Here is a 16,410-nt window from a genome sequence, read left to right as displayed (position 1 = left end):
CCAGCCTGGGCAGCAAGAGCAAAACTCCGTCAAAAAAAAAAAAAAAAAAAAGAATCTCTTTAAATAATACACATTTACTGAAGAGGACAGTAGCACAACCAGAATGTGAACAAATACAATCTGGAGATTTCTTTTTTCAGGCAAAGAAAATAAAACTTTTTTTTTTAATTTATTTTTTTAGTGAGAGTATAATGCCCGAGGTCAGATTCTTAGTTATGCAGTGAAGATAATGAATGAGAGAGCAAGTTTAAACAGAGGTGACTAAGGAGAGAGGGAGTGTGTGTATGTGTGAGAGAGCTCCAATAGGGATCGTAACTAAGTAACTGAGGAGGACAACTCCCCCACAGGGACCCTAATCTAGAAAGAGTAGAGTAAGGAGACAATGCTAGAATGGGCTAGAAGGATGCATAGAAGTGACCAGCACAGCACAGAGGGGAGATGGTTAAGACGATAAGAGGGCACCTGGTAGGTCTGGTATATTGTAAGTTTTTGCTTTAGGTGAGAAGTTAGTCGAATGGTTTTTATATCCCTTCCAATTCTGCGGTTTTATGATTCTATATAAAACTTTGTCTATACATGCCTATGTATGTAATGTCTATTGTGTGTACATCTTCAGATAGTTCCCTCTAAGAAAGGTTAAGTGCTTCTTTGACTGCAGATATGAAAACAAAGTACCTAGATAATAAAATGGTAGGTACCTTCGTTTTCAAATGAGAAGAGAAACTGACATATCTGAGGCTAGTTGGCAGGATAGCAACAATCCTCAAAGAGATCACTGTGACTGTCTGTAGACAGTATTGTGACTTTGGTCCTAAGTTCCCTTTTATGACTCCCGAGAAGGTGGCTGCATCAATCCCTTGGCTCACGATTCATTTAAAAATTCTGCAGTGTGTCTAAGGACCTCGCTGTTTCCCTAGCCTGAGAGCAAGCTGGCTATGCTGGCCCTGCTGTTAGTACCACCTTACGAGGTGCTGTTGAGGGCTCGTCTGCGAAAGAAGATTCGCTGGCTTGTGTAGCTTTTGAAAGATAGAGCTTTTGAGTCTTGATTTAAGCTTTTCATTTTCCAGTTCCCCTGTCCTACCCCAGACTGTTCTGCCTATGGCAGCTCAACAGCCATTCTTTATTCCTTTCAACACAGCGGTGTATGTGGCTTCTGCCTAGCTCTTTAATTTTATATATCAGTCTGCCAAGAATTTATAATCAAGGCTCGGTTTTCATTCACAATTGACTGAAATACACTCACTAGAAGAAAATGGCCCCTTGGTTCCTGATTATGGTCCGACAGTCACTGTCAGTCACCTCTCATCTTGCAGTTGAGTTCTCTGACAAGATAGTCCCCCCAGGCTCTGCGTCACAGGGGAGTGGAAATGGCCAGTCATGGTAACATGAGCTATAGGCTCTGTGTTGTTTTGGCAGTTTGGTTTTGGCATTGGAAAATGAGGGCTCCTTTCCTGCCCATAAACGTACTAGCAACACATGTGATATCCCAGATTTACTGGTTCACCACTAAAAGCAACACTGAATTTTTCATTTTCAACTATTTTCCAGGAATAGGTGTAAAACTAGTAAAGGGTGGTTTCTATGTGGAACGTGTCGAGAATATGTTTAGCACATTGGTAAAAGATAATTTTTTTTGTTTCTTGTGTATTTGTTCATGATTGATTGATTGTTGTTGTTGTTTTTGAGACAGAGTCTTGATCTGTCACCCAGGCTGAAGTGCAGTGGCACAATCTTGGCTCACTGCAACCTCCACCACCTGAGTGCAGGCAATTCTCATCCCTCAGCCTCCTGGGTAGTTGGGACTACAGATGTGTGCCACCACACCCAGCTGATTTTTGTATATTTAGTAGAGATGGGGTTTTGCCATGTTGTCCAGGCTGGTCTTGAACTCCTGACCTCAAGTGATCTGCCCCCTTCGGCCTCTCAAAGTGCTGAGATTATAGGTGTGAACCACCATGGTTGGCCCATGATTATTTGATATTATGTTATCAGGCATCCCAGACAAATTTGTTTACTTGGGTGGATTCATTCAGCATAAATTTCTGAACTTTGAGGTATGTGTGTTCTATATATTTTTTTCCCATGCAGAGGAGATCTGTTTCTGTCCCTTTTTCATATTCTTGCTTGAAATCTAACATTCACTTGGCTTTGGGGAAAGAATATCTTCTAGCCTTGTAATGAGTCTACATGTGACAGGGTGGGCAGTTCCCAGAAGTAACCAGGGAACAGTTAGGGGCTGCTTCCGTCCAACCTGGTAAGTACCTGGGATTGTACCTGGCCTTGTTGAAGAATTGCAAGGAAATCTTTTCTTTTTCTTTTTTTTCTTTTTTTTTTTTTTGCAACAAAGTCTTGTTCTGTTGCCCAGGCTGGAGTGCAGTGGCGCAATCTCAGCTCACTGCAACCTCTGCCCCCCAGGTTTAAGAGATTTTCCCACCTTTGCCTCTAAAGTGGCTGGGATTACAAGTGTACTCCATCAAGCTCAGCTAATTTTTGAATTTTTAGTGGAGACAGGGTTTTGCCATATTGACCAGACTGGTCTTGAACTCCTGACCTCAAGTGATCCACCTGTCTCGGCCTCCCAAAGTGCTGGAATTACAGGCATGAGCCACCATGCCTGGTCATCTTTTTTTTCTACTTTGTAAAATGGTGGAGGGTTCCATTCTATATAAAGACACTCTGCTGGTCTCTGGATGATGTGGCTTCATCTTTATTGAGAGATGGCACATTTAGTAGATCTTTATATAATATGGTTGATTCCCAAACAACCTTGCAAGAAATTTTACTATTATCTATTTATTTGCTTCTTCAGGTTTTAAATTTAAGAATTCATCACCTATGTAGAAATAGAGGCTAGCCTGTAATCCAGTAGTTTCCAAGCTTTTGGCCCCTGCACCCCTTTTTATACTCCTAAAAGTTACTGAGGTCCCCGAAGAGTGTTTGTTTATGCAGGTTATGTGTTGATATTTTCCATATTTAGACATTACAACAAAATTTCAGGCCAGGCATGGTGGCTCACGTTTGTAGTCTCCGCACTTTGAGAGGCTGATTCATAGAAGACAGGCGTATTCTTACATCTGCTTTTGGGTTTAGTCACTTGTGCTGTTGTTTTTGTTGAAGTCAATGAGGAAAACTTAGCCTCACACAGATATGTTGATGAAAAAGAATTATTTCAACAGCATTTTCAGGTAATAGTGGCCATTCTTCTTTGATACTATACAAACACCGGACAAGTAGTAATTTCTTCAAGTTTAGTTACAAAGTAGAATCCGAAATCATATCAGTGAACTTTTTCTATACTGTTGCATTAAAATCTATTTGCCTATATTGCACCTGGAACGAATTTACAAGTTTGCAACAACATTCAGTCGTCATTTGAAAAATAATAGTACACTGAGTTCTCTAGATCTTCCAATAATTGGCAGATTTCATAATGCAATATTTTAACAAATCACATGCGTTGTTTGTAGCTCCAATCTCATTAGAGAAGTCTTTAAATATTGGGAAGCGGTCACACTCCTGGTGGTGCATCCAAGTGTTCATGTGTTTGAAAGCTTAATTTTTATCATTAACAACAAATATTGTCAGCTGTTATCTTTAAATTAAAAGGTGTACTTTGTTCATTTTCAAGAAAATACCTGCCAAGTATATAAGTCTGAATAACTATGTTGTGTCAGTCATGCTTTCAAGTAAGAACAAAAGAGTGGCTAGTTCATCTTGCAATTGAAATAATCACAGAAATGCGTTTTCTCAAGACAATCAATCATACTTCAGTATGCAGCAGAAATGCCTTATGCAGACTCCAGGCCATCGTCTAGAGTATTATAAAGATGTGTATCTAGGGGTTGAGATGTAATAAAATTAATACGTTTTATGCTTCATCAATGAAATTTTTAAGTGAAACTGGCTTTTAAAAAAAAAAAAACTGAGAATGCATGGCTGTGGTGAATACAGTGATTACTAGTATAATTTGGTGCATTGCCTTGATGCATGCTATGGCACTGACAGCATTCGCTATCATTTCTTTTGCGCCACCAGTGCAACTGCTATCTCTGTGAAAGTGTTAAGTAGCATCTTAGCATTATTGTACAGATAATGCTGCCCTCACAAACCTCATAAAAAGGCCTCAGGGATGCTTGGTGTTCAAGGACCGCACTGTAAGAACTGGCACCCAAATTCATTGCTGTCATCTTGCACTTGGTGGAAGTGGTTCCAATTGGCTTGGAATAAGTGGAAAGTCCTTCGGTTGAGACCCAGAGGTGATCATGAGCGTTAGGGTGAGCTTGCAGAAAAGCACAGATGAAAGTAGAAGGGTTGCGAAATGAGAGAAGCGATCTGTAGACAAACTGCAGGCATTTGCCTGTTGTTGGCCTGAGATCTTTGATCTGTCAAAGAGTCCTTGTCTTCAAGGGCCCTGCATTCATGGCATACCATGGAATGACTAGATTTTTAGTGATTCAGGTGTGAGGAGAGCATGGGCTGATGGCTGCCCCCTCAGCAGGTCCTGAGATCTGAAATGGCTGTAGGCTTTAAACAGCTCCAGCCACGTGCCGTTGCTGTGGTTTAGAGAACGTGTGATGACCTCTAGAGATGTCATTGTGTCCCTTCCCTTGCTCAGCTTGACCTAATTGGATATGCTCAAAGGAGGAAGCTGTGAAGATAATTGATTGAAAATAAGGAACAGTGTTAGGCTCCTTTTACTTTGAGGAGTCCGACTGGTAAGTCATCCCAGAGAGGACTCAAGGCCTTTGTCATGTAATCCTCAGGTAGCTATTTAAATTAAAGGGTGAATACGGTGACTCACGCCTGTAATCCCAGCACTTTGGGAGGCCGAGGTGGGCAGACCACTTGAGACCAGGAGTTCAAGACTAGCCTGGCCAACATGGCAAAACCCTGTTTCTACTAAAAACACAAAAATTTGCCAGGCATGGTGGCATGTGCCTTTAATCTCAGCTACTCGGGAGGCTGAGGCAGGAGAATTGCTTGAACCCGAGAGGTGGAGGTTGCAGTGAACCAAGATAGTGCCACTACTCTTCAGGCTGGGCGACAGAGCGAGACTCTTGTCTCAATCAATCAATCAATCAGTCAATCATTATCATTCTCTGTTGAAGAAATACAAGGTATTTTGGCTTTCTAGTAGAAATGGAAGTGTATTAGTCAGGGTTCTCCAGAGAAACAGAGCCCTCAATAGGACATCTGTAAATATATCTATAGATGTAAGAGGAAACATTATGGGAATTTGCTCACTTGGTTATGAAGGTAGAGAAGTTCCATGCTATGCATCTGCAAGCTGGAAACCCAGGAAAGCTGGAAACCCAGTTAGAGTCTGAAGGCCTGAGAAGTAAGAGCCAGTGGTGTAAGTTAAGGAGTCTGAAGGCCTGAGAACCAGGCGCTGCAATGTCCAAGGGCAGGGGAAGAAGATAGATGTCACAGCTCAAGATGAGAGACAATTCACCCTTCCTCCAAATTCTCTTGTTTTTTTCCTGTTTGGGCCCTCAGTGGATTAGAGATGCCCAACCACATTGGAGAGGGAGATCTTCTTTCCTCAATCTCACAGACACACCCAGAAACATTTCACCAGCTCTCTGGGTATCACTTCACTGCCTGAAGTTGACAAATAAAGCCAACCTTTACTAGTAGCTTTGAAAGACTCTATGTGTCCTTCCTAATGACCAGGAGATATAAGTCTTGCACTGAAGCTAGAGAGGTTCATGTTGGACTTTAAGCATGTTTTGGAAAGAGATCATTTATGACATATTTTATGGAGGAGCTTTACTCTCTAGAATTTATTGAAATTCATCTTTTTTTAGAGGAGTAGTAAAAAGACATTTCTTGTTTAAGGGGTGATGCATCAGTGAGTCGTCCTTCGGGGATTTTAGTATCTTTTTGCTTCTATGTCTGGATTCTTTATTCAGTACAGCAAGATATGGGTGTGGAAATTAAGACAGTCATATGGCTGGTCTGTGTGCCTCCTGTCAAACATCTGGATATTTGGAAACATCTGGAAAAGTTACTGAGGTTTTCACAGGGGTGTTCAGCCTTACGCGGATGAAACCTCAGGCTCATTGTTGTGTCCTGGTCCAAGATTGATATAAATGTTGTATTTCTAAAGGAGGAGGGTTGACTAAATTATAGAATCCATTTAGTTGCTTAGCTTACATTAGTTTTTGTTTTATCGGAGTGAGATAAGGTTGTTCATTCCAGAACATTTCTGCTGGATGAACATACCCACAGTTAAATCCCAAGGAGACTTGAGAGCCAGCAACAGGTCGGAGTGATCTGCTTCTGTCACAGCCACTGCTTGGTGTATGTGTATGAATTGTCCAGTCACTTCAAGCGACAACAATAACAGACAATTGACAGCCACAGAACACCCCAGAAAAGTAGTTTTGTCAGGCCACTATGGCGTCAGTAACCCTCAAAATGCTGGTGCACTCAGTAGATGGTACAAGATGGTTTTCACCTAGGACTAACTATGAAATAACTGTTTACTTCACGAGGCCCTGAAAAGAAAACGGAACTTTTGTTCTCAGGCAGGCCCTGAGAATGATGGTCTAATCAGTCATAATAGAGTGTGCCTCTAAAAGGGTGCCCTCCTGCAGGGAGCCTCGCAGATCACAGGGGCCTATTGTAAGAGGAGAAAAAGAAAGTATTGAGGCAGGCGCCAGGCAACAGGGCAAGAAGGAAACACTTAAGCAAAGGGCCTTTAATTTTTATATAACTAACCCAGAAGCATATTTTATAGCCATCTCATAAGAGGCCTCAATCTGGCTGCAGACCTTGTGTGGTACCCTGGGAGCTGTTGCTGGGGAAAGCCAGAGATTGTCACTGACCTTGAAGAGGGACACAGAGTTGGCTGAAGGCCGGGCGTGTGTACTTCACCGTCTGCCTGGCAAGATAATACCCAAGGTTTTTGTAAAACCATCTCCTCTCTGCTATTAGCTTTTAGTGAAATCATCCCCTAAGCTCTGCTACCCTTTGAGATGCTTTAAACTACAGCCACCTTCGCATCCAGGGCCCCAGATTTCTCCAAATGGTTTGGGACACTGTTCACAAATGTCTTTCACAGATGTTGGAGAATACAGTTGAGTTGTTTGTTTGGCAGAAGTTGTGCTTTTGCTTCAAATCTCCTTTAAATGAAAATGAATCTTAGTTGTCCTGGGAGTGGCACATGTTATCTGCGCAGGGCGTGGGATTTCTCAGCTTTGCAATCAGGAATGAACCAGATTGGGTGAGAGACTGGTTTGACCTTTATGTTTGGTACTCAGGCCTGGCATAGCCAAGTGCATTCCTGTGAATTTGTTTCTGTGGAGCTCCCATGCCAGTCAGCTTGGCAATATCATGTTCTACTGCCATGCTAGATGAGAAATTTAGACCTTCAAGAATACTGAGGGAGAGATTTTTTTTTTCATATTTTTTTACTAGTAATGAAACCTTTCTTTTTCCCTCAGAAGCAATCTTACCAGACAACTAAGTAAGGATAAGAAGATATGGATAGTGAGGGTGGAATTCTCAAGAACCTTACTTAGGCCTTCTCTTTCCCCGCCAAGCCCCTGACCTGGAATTCCCCCATGCCCCCAAAGCTCTGTAACCTGTATAGCTTCTTCTCCTTTAATTCCTCTGTAACCCTGATTGTTTTCTTAAAGTATGGTTTGCAAACCAGCAGTATCATCTAAGGCTCTCAGTTTTAGGTTTTTTTTTTTTTGAGACGGGGTCTCACTCTGTCACCCAGGCTGGATGGAGTACAATGATGTGACCTTGGTTCATTGGAACCTTCGCCTCTTGGGTTCAAGTGATTCTCCTGCCTCAGCCTCCCGAATAGCTGGGATTACAGGCACCCGCCACCATGCCCGACTAATTTTTGTATTTCTAGTAGAGGCAGGGTTTCTCCATGTTAGCCAGGCTGATCTTGAACTCCTGACCTCAGGTGATTCACCCGCTTCAGCCTTCCTAAGTGCTGGGATTACAGATGTGAGCCACCGCACCTGGTCTAAGGCTCTCAATTTGATGGATGTGAAAACTGAAGTCCAGAGATGTTCACTCAGTAGTCCAAGCTAACAACAGGGTAGTGGCTGAAATGTGACTTATAACCCAGGTTTTACAGTCTTGCCTAATATGCCACATAGTCGCATTTCTACCCTTACAGCCTTTTGCCCCCATCAGTGTTAGAGCTTGAAGGTGCAAGGAGACGCAGTTGTATTTAGGCAGGACCCCACAGGGATGGGCAGATAGCTGGCTGTGTTAGCAGAGTGAAGTCTGTGGTCCAGGATTGAGCATGATCATTTTCACTTTACACATTGTTAATTGGGGTTGTGAATTTATTCACATGCAGCTGATTTCTAGATGATCTGTAATGAAGATGCCTCTTGGTTTTCAGTAGAGGCAAGGCTTTTCCAGGGCATATACTTCTATTTGTCTGCTGAGTTACTTAATTTCTGGTAGCCCCAGCAACTAGCAGTAGAAGTCTAATCCCTGATAGGTCAGTCCAGTGCACAAAAGGATTCCTTGCCACTCTGCTCTGCTCAGTCCTTTTGTAGCTTTTCAAGTTTCTCCCCACCCCACTTACTAGAGTACATATTATTGATATGGGAAATTGGTATCAGAGCTGGTGGGAGAAAGAGATATGCCAGTGAATATAAAAGTCAAGAATGACACATTTTAACTGCAAGAATATAGCTTTTTTATTAAAAAGTGTTTGTACCATGTATGATCTGGCCTTTGTGGGCAGATGGAAGTGATATGCAGCAATATATAATGTGTAATGATATACATGTGCAAATGTTCTCCTGGCTCTTATAAACGTTTTGATGAAGTGCTTGAGTTCATTCCCATGTAGGCCAATGCTTGGTTTCTGAAAATAACTGAAAATTAGTGTCTCATTCCTTTCATCCTTACCGATTTTCTAGAGGCCACCACAAAGGAGAGAACACGTTCCCCCGTGATGGTCCTGTTTTACCCAGTGTGTGGGGGTGGTCCAGATGTGAGCAGTATGAACGAAGACAGCTTTCCTTTGATGTGGGACACAACTTTTACCGACCTTCCCCAAGCAAATCTTCCTGTTTCCTGTGGGATTGTAGTGTACACTTGTTTAATAATTGCTAAAGTAATAGAGAAACAAATGTGAATCTGGCCTGCGTGCCTCCTTTCCTTCATCAGAAACGAAGGGGGCTCTGGAACCCATGCTGTGCCTGTGGAACATGTCAGGAAACACCACCCTGAGTTCGTTAGTTGAGATTAGCAGCAAAGCAGGCTTGGGCTTCGTGGACTGTGGTAGTAGGGGTCCTTCTAGTCCTTGCCGTGGAGAGCGGTCACACTGTTCCTTTCAAGGTTTTCCAAAGCTGGCATTGGTATTGTAATGTCATTTTGCGCATTTGGATTATTTTCGCCTAGTTCAAAGCAGCTATAAATAGGAAGACATTTAGATCTGTTATTTTTTAAGACTAAAGGTATTTCTCTGTTTTGTAATGCACATGTTCTCAGCAGGGATTTGTCTGTTGACAGAATGAGGGATTTCTAAAGAAACACATATATTCAAGGCTCTTCTTAACATCTACTTCAGGTCTGTCTGCCAGGCTAGTGCTGTGTTTTTTGGGATCTTTATCCACCATGAAATCTAGTGTTGCTTGCTCTCTATTTGATTCCATCTCTTTAAAGTAACAGGCTATGTGAGTAGTTTGTTTCTGTCCACATGTGCTTTATCAGCCATTTAAAACCTATTTTTTTCTAAGACCCTACCTGTACCCCTGGTTATTTGTGGGTTACCTTATTCATTGTACTTATGCAGGAGCAGTGGACCAATTCCTGCGGCATTCCTGATACCCGGTTATAGTAGCTGTGTTTGTGTTGCTCTGTTAGAAGTTGAATGAGCTGGAGATTTAATGATTTAGTAAATCAGTTTGTAATTGGTGGTCAGAAAGGATGAGTGTTCAGTCAGCTAGTCAGATATTATATGAGCCATTGGTTCCCAGATGTTGGTCCAACAATCATGAGTATTCACAGATTTCTAGGCCCATCTGGGGAGATTCTCACAGAGTATGTCTCAGTACAGACTCTAGGAATCTATAATTTTTAGCAGTTCCATGGAAGATTCTGGTGCAGGGATGTCAAAGTATGCGTGATATAATTATTATGTCTTTTAGTGATAACATTTTTTATCTCCGTGTGTCTCAGATAATGCTGGAATGCCTTAACTACCTCCTTTAATGGAATATGTTTATATGGGCATTCTAGGCTATGTGGGAGAAGGAATTTCTGGCTGGCCATCAGGGACCTGGTTCTAGCCTTGGTTCTGCCACTCTCTGGACCTTTCATCAGATTAGAGAGGTTTAATCTGTGTGTAGGTCTAATTCATAAATTGAGAGCATCAGATTATGCAAGGTATTTTTCAGCTTTCTAACATTCTTTGATTTGAAGAGCTTTGCCTCCTTAGGAATTGTTTTGGTTATCACTGTTCATGAACAGTTAGCTGTTGCCTCATTTAGGTTAGCATGTACTTAGCCCCTCAACCAAACATTAGTCATGGTCTGCTTCTCAGGAGAGCTGGCAGCTCTCTCCAAATTCAGGATGGCCTCTTTTCCTCTTCTCCTACTGCCACTACCAACCACCCACAATAAAACAGAAGTAAACTATTTTTTTTTTTTTGAGATGGAGTTTCGCTTTGTCACCCAGACTGGAGTGCAGTGATGCAATGTCAGCTCACTGCAACCTCTGCCTCCAGGGTTCAAGCAATTCTCCTGCCTCAGCCTCCCAAGTAGCTGGAATTACAGGCCACCACTCCTGGCTAATTTTTGTATTTTTAGTAGAGACAGGTTTCACCATATTGGCCAGGCTGGTCTCAAACTCCTGACCTCAGGTTATCTGCCCACCTTGGCCTCCCACAGTGCTGGGGTTGCAGGCGAGAGCCACTGCGCCTAGCCTACATTGGGGTTTCTGCTAAAGAAAATTCAGATTGTAGTCCTGACCTTTTGTATGTAAAACCTCAGGGTTTTTTACTCACAGGTCCCTCTTTGCAGGCAAGGAATGCTTGTCTCTTTGGGCATAAGATGTGGCTGATGTCATAGTCTAGGGGGCTGGACCTGTACAGCCTCACCCGCTTCAACAAACTTTCCATTTCCAGGAACTTGCTGTATATTGTCTAGAGGGGCTAGCTGAGGATGGGGGCAGAACATGGTATCCCCTTAAATCTCCAGTTCTCAGCCATTGAGGATCATCGAAATGATCTGTAGTGCTTTTAAAATTATGCATGCCTTTGTCCCCCCAGACCCACCTGGGCCTGTTGAATCAGACTGTCTAGTGTGGGATTGAACATGTGTATGTCTGTGTGTGTGTGTGTGTGTGTGTGTGTGTGTGTAGGTATTTTTGAGATAGGATCTCAACCCTGTTGCCCAGGCTGGTGTGTGGCACAGTCACAGCTCACTGCAGTCTTGACCTCATGGGCTCAAAGTATCCTCCTACCTCGGCCTCCTGAGTAGCTGGGACTACAGGTGTGTGCCACCACACCTGGCTAAGTTTTTACTTTTTATTTTTAGTAGAGACATGATTTCATTATTTTGCCCAGGCCAGTCTTGAACTCTGGGGCTAAAGTGATCCTCCCACTTCAGCTTCTCAAAGCACCAGGATTACAGGCATGAGCCACTGTGCCAGGTCAATTTTAAAGGCTTTACTTTAGACTCGATCTTTCATATACTATTCCTCTGCATTCTGAAATTATTTTTTGTTAAGGCAGGTATAAATAAATTTTCATGGAGAGTTGTCATGAAAATGCAATAAATGGTGGTCTGAATCTGTTGGAAATATTAAGTTGCTTTGAGACTAGGAGACCCTCAGAGTCTGAAGGCTGTTCACTTTAACGTTCCCAGCATACAGTTTAAAGATGGCAGCCACTGAGGATTTCCCCTGGGGATGGGGAGTCTCCCTACCATGGTTTAATGCTTCATCATGGAAAACAGGAAGCCATTCATGCTTTGTGAAGTGAAGTTTAACATAATTACTCATTTATCTTCTATTCCTTGGAATTTAACAAATATGATTGGGAACTTAGAAAGTGCTAAGCATTGGTATAGATGCTGTGTGGTGAACAAAACAGAATTCCTGCCTTCGTGGGGCTTTCTCTTCATCAAAAAATATGTGTGTTCACATGGAGTTTAACATGACTGAATTAAATGGCTGTATTATGAAATAACATTTTAGAAGAATTTTTGAGGATTGACCTGAGTATCCCTAAGATCACAAGTGTAATCAGAAAATTTGGAGTTTAGCATGTGAAACCTGGATTAAATTAACAAAATATTAACCCAGGGGCTGTGTCTTATTAATGCAGCAGTCAGGAGTGGTTTGGAGAAATATTTTCTGAAGGCAAAATGAATAAACCGGTGGGTATAGGACTTTGCCCAAAAAGTCAACCAAGGACATTGCCAGAATTAAAGTTTGTCCTTTGACTCTAAAAATAAGTCTCCAGAGCTGAGTGTAGTGGTGCATGCCTGTAGTCCCAGCTACTTGAGAGGCTGAAGCAGGAGGGTTGCCTGAGACCAGAAGGTTGAGACTGTAGTAAGCTGTCATCGTGCCACTACATTTTAGCCTGGATGACAGAGTGAGACCTTATCTCTAAAATTTAAAAAAAAAAAGAAAAAGAGAAAGAAAAAAGTCCCCAGAGAGTCACTTGACAGAAATCTTTTTTGACTTTTTTTTAAAGCTCCATGTGTTTTATTTCATGTGTATGCAAATACCTTTGTGCCCTGAAGTTCTCAGTATTTTATGTTTATTTCATCTGATCAATGAAAACATTCATTTGAGCTGAATATATGTGTTTCAAGATTCTGGGATGCTACTTCACAAATTACTATAAATTTCTATTCTCACCTTAAATGGGTTAATATAGCTTCCACAGTGTCTGTTTCTGTGTTGTAGTTTATATTTATGCACTGACATTTTTTGATTCAGTTAGACATAATATGAACATTTTAAATTTGCCTGTTAAAGAGTTTAGATACTCAAATCTTTTTGCATGTCTTTTTTTTCCTTTTTACAAAAGGAAACTATAATCTTTTTTTTTTTTTTTTTTAAACCATGAACTACATTCTTGGATTCTGAATGCACGCTAAGAAATTGGTGAGACTACAAAGACAACCAGTGAAAGAAAAACACATTTGATGTGGATTTCAAAATATCAAGAGAATATGGAAAAGAAACCAAAGATTAGCTTTTGGTTCCAGCTCATGTGGCTGTTTGTGAGTTAACCAGCTTAGAAGGGAAGTAAATAGTTTATGAGAGAGAAAAAGATAGATATTCTGGAAATAATTATTAAGCTGAAATTTCTGCATCTAATTTTGGAATGTTTATGTTTAGAAAGTCACATGCACAATGAAATGTGTGTTTCAGGTTTGTGGAGAAAAACAGCGCTTTGAGAAGTTGATGGAACATTTCAGGAATGAGGACAATAACATAGATTTTATGGTAAGTTATTTTAGTACTCAATAAAGCAAATTCAATTTTAGCACTTTTTCCCTAAATACATACACACACGCACACACACGTATTTATATTACAAAGGACAGGGAATTGAATTGAATATGCTAAAGAACCAATCTAAAATGTCTTTCTTAATCTGTGTTTTCCCTTTAGGGCATTGATTTCCAGTTTTATTCATTACATACACAGTATAGTAAACACCAAAGTACTAATTATAGCAAATAAAGGGGAAGGTATGCAGTTGGAAAAAGCCATGCCTGGTGCAAATGCTGCCATTGTCTAATTGCTGATGATGCTGAATAAGAATCCTTGAGGTAGAAGCAATTTTGACCTTCTTGACTTTTGCAGGCCCCAGCCAGTGCCCTTCTCCAGACTGTATTCTTAAAAATTAAAGTGCTTTGGTTTGTAGAGTTGACTGTATGTATTTCCAAAATCAATATGCAGTTGTGATTTGTTTTTCCTCTCTGATGTCTTTTCTGCTTTGGTAATTCTGTGAGGCTATAATCATACTGGGGATCTCCTTGGCAGGATAGGTGACAAACAAGAACATGTGGTTCCACAGCAGTGCTGTCATTCTAGGGTAAGAAGAATATCAAAGTGAGTTGCAGTGCTTCTGCATTCATAGGCGTAAATCTTAATCCTGGAAGGAAGATAGAATCTACCATAGTGAATTTCTTCAGAAGTTTTACTCTTTAGTGCACCAGATCTGTAGGCCTTGACCCAATCCTGTTGCCCTAGGGAAATTCTAGACCCAGGAGATCCTAACCCGGGTGTAATTTCCCAGATCACTTCTAACCTGAAACAGACATACCAATTACTTCTTACCTTGCAAAGGACGCCAAGTGAAGTTTTCGTTTGAATTGCTTCAGCGGTCATAAAACATGAAACCTAGCTTTGCAGATTTCTAACCCCTTTTGCGAAAAAATTTTTTTGAGTCCTCAAATATTATATGTATCTTAGCCATCAGCCCTTTCCAAATCAGTAAAAAAGATGAAATCCTTTATAGGGAAGCTTTTCTGTTGCATAAAGCATGTTATTTGCTTTTCAAAGTGTATGTGTGTTTGTGTGTGTGTGTGTATCACACACACACATATATGAACGAGGGACACTTACATTGTCCCCCTTATGTACACTTATATGTACACTTATATATATGTATATATATACACACACTTTATGTACACACACACATACACACATATGAAAGAGAAATACTTTTACATTGACTTTTAAAATCTTGTTATTAGGATTTTTTTAGTGAAGTTAAGGCTAATGCTGGCCCTGGTGATAAATATGTAAAGAGGTTGGTGCCTTGTCTCATGTCAGTTTCTTTCTTGTGCCATGTTAGGGTTACTTACTCATTCTGTTAGAGTTGAGGTTGCAAACTGGAGGCTCCCACACTAAAGCCAACCTACCGGCTTGTGAGTTTAGTCTGACAGTGATGATCCTACTTAAAAAAGTTGGATATGATGCATGAAAGTACACATCTGATTTTCTTGGAAACTGAAAATGTCTGAGAACACTAGGCCCCTGTTCCTGCAGAGTGGCAGCTGCTGGAGCCAAGCAGCCCCTACTGCTTTAGTCCAAAGATGTTCTTTCTAGTTTGTCACAGTCCACACCATTCCCTGTTGTGTGACACACAGCCCAGCCTGCTCATTTATGATACTTGCCAGACCCCTTTGCCTTTTGAGTTTTGGCTGAAATCATAATTATATAAAGCCCTTTAAAACACCTGCATTATCCATATACAAACCAGGGCCTATTTTCTGTCAGTTCATTTATTCACATATACGTGCATTGAGGTACCTTCTTTAGGGGCTGCTATTACACAGGTTCTGTGTGCTGCATTCACGCGTCACCTTCAGAGTTGGCTCTTAGGCATATCATGAAACTCAGTAGATCATTTAGACCTGTTTTCAGAAGAGAAATGAAAAGATGCCAGAATCCAACCATATTTTCTCTCCAGAAAATGAGGCTTTTGACAAACTGTCTTGGGAATGCAATTAGGTTGCACAACCTCCAAAACAACATATTCCTCATAACATATAGTATAAATTTTTTAAATGTAGTATAAGACATTTTATCCTTTTTCTGTATTTTTTGTGGACAAAAGAAAACAAAAACTGACAATTTTTTAAAAAAATATTTTTCTAATTTGTATTTTGTACATGCCTGTGTTTAAGTATATTTTTTAAAGCACATTTAGTGACAGAACTCAGTCATTTTTTTTTTTTTTTTTTAGTAAATTGCAGTAGAGTCCTTTTGTAAGCTAGAGACTTTACACATCTTCCAAAGATATCCAGTGTATACCATATCTTCAAAGAAGACTCTAACTCAATAAAAACAATTTTTAAAAGATAAAGGAAATTAGGTTTGGAGAGAGACAAGGAGTCAGGTGGTTCTCAGAGTTAAGTTTGACTCTGTATCCTTCAATCATGTTGTCTCCTTGCCAGAGACTCTGCTGAGCAGTAGCTGTGGAGGGAAAGCATTAGTAAGATGTTTCCACCATAAATAGACTGACTGTCACTGTGGAAAGCAAATTAGATCTGTTGAATGCTGTTCTTTTATTTATCAAACCCGGGACTGGTGTTCTCTGTGGCAGGTCTCACCACTGGTGCAGTTGTGGGGAGAAAGCAGCAAATCCCAAGCTTCTAGGGAGTGGAAGCTGGTTGATTATGTGGAAAAATGGGTCAAGTGTCTGTTGCTATCCTGTTGATAGGGCAGAGCTCACAGGACATTTTTAGGCATGGTTACCTTGTGGTGAGATTGTAGGCGATTTAAATGTTCTTCTTAATGTTCTTTGTAATAATTTTTACATTTTGTACAACATACCTATAATTTACACAGCTTGTCTTATATACCTATGTGACTTTTACTGAGATATAATTAATATACCATCAGATTCACCCACTTTATTTATAATCCAGTGCCTATTTAGCCTATTCA

General features: G+C 40.8%; 1 protein-coding gene across 1 annotated transcript in view; it reads left to right on the top strand.

Annotated features, from left to right (window-relative positions):
* Positions 1 to 16,410, top strand: part of FMNL2 (formin like 2) — a 319,858-nt gene that overhangs the window by 263,446 nt on the left and 40,002 nt on the right. Inside the window, exon 10 of the mRNA XM_037736626.1 lies at positions 13,375 to 13,449. Coding sequence (XP_037592554.1) covers positions 13,375 to 13,449 — 75 coding nt within the window. The remainder of the gene's footprint in view (positions 1 to 13,374; positions 13,450 to 16,410) is intronic.

Source organism: Cebus imitator, unplaced genomic scaffold, assembly GCF_001604975.1.
Source record: "Cebus imitator isolate Cc_AM_T3 unplaced genomic scaffold, Cebus_imitator-1.0 Scaffold27, whole genome shotgun sequence".
Taxonomy (NCBI): domain Eukaryota; kingdom Metazoa; phylum Chordata; class Mammalia; order Primates; family Cebidae; genus Cebus; species Cebus imitator.
The sequence above is the reverse complement of the archived record's forward strand: the minus strand, read 5'-3'. Positions and strand labels throughout refer to the sequence as shown.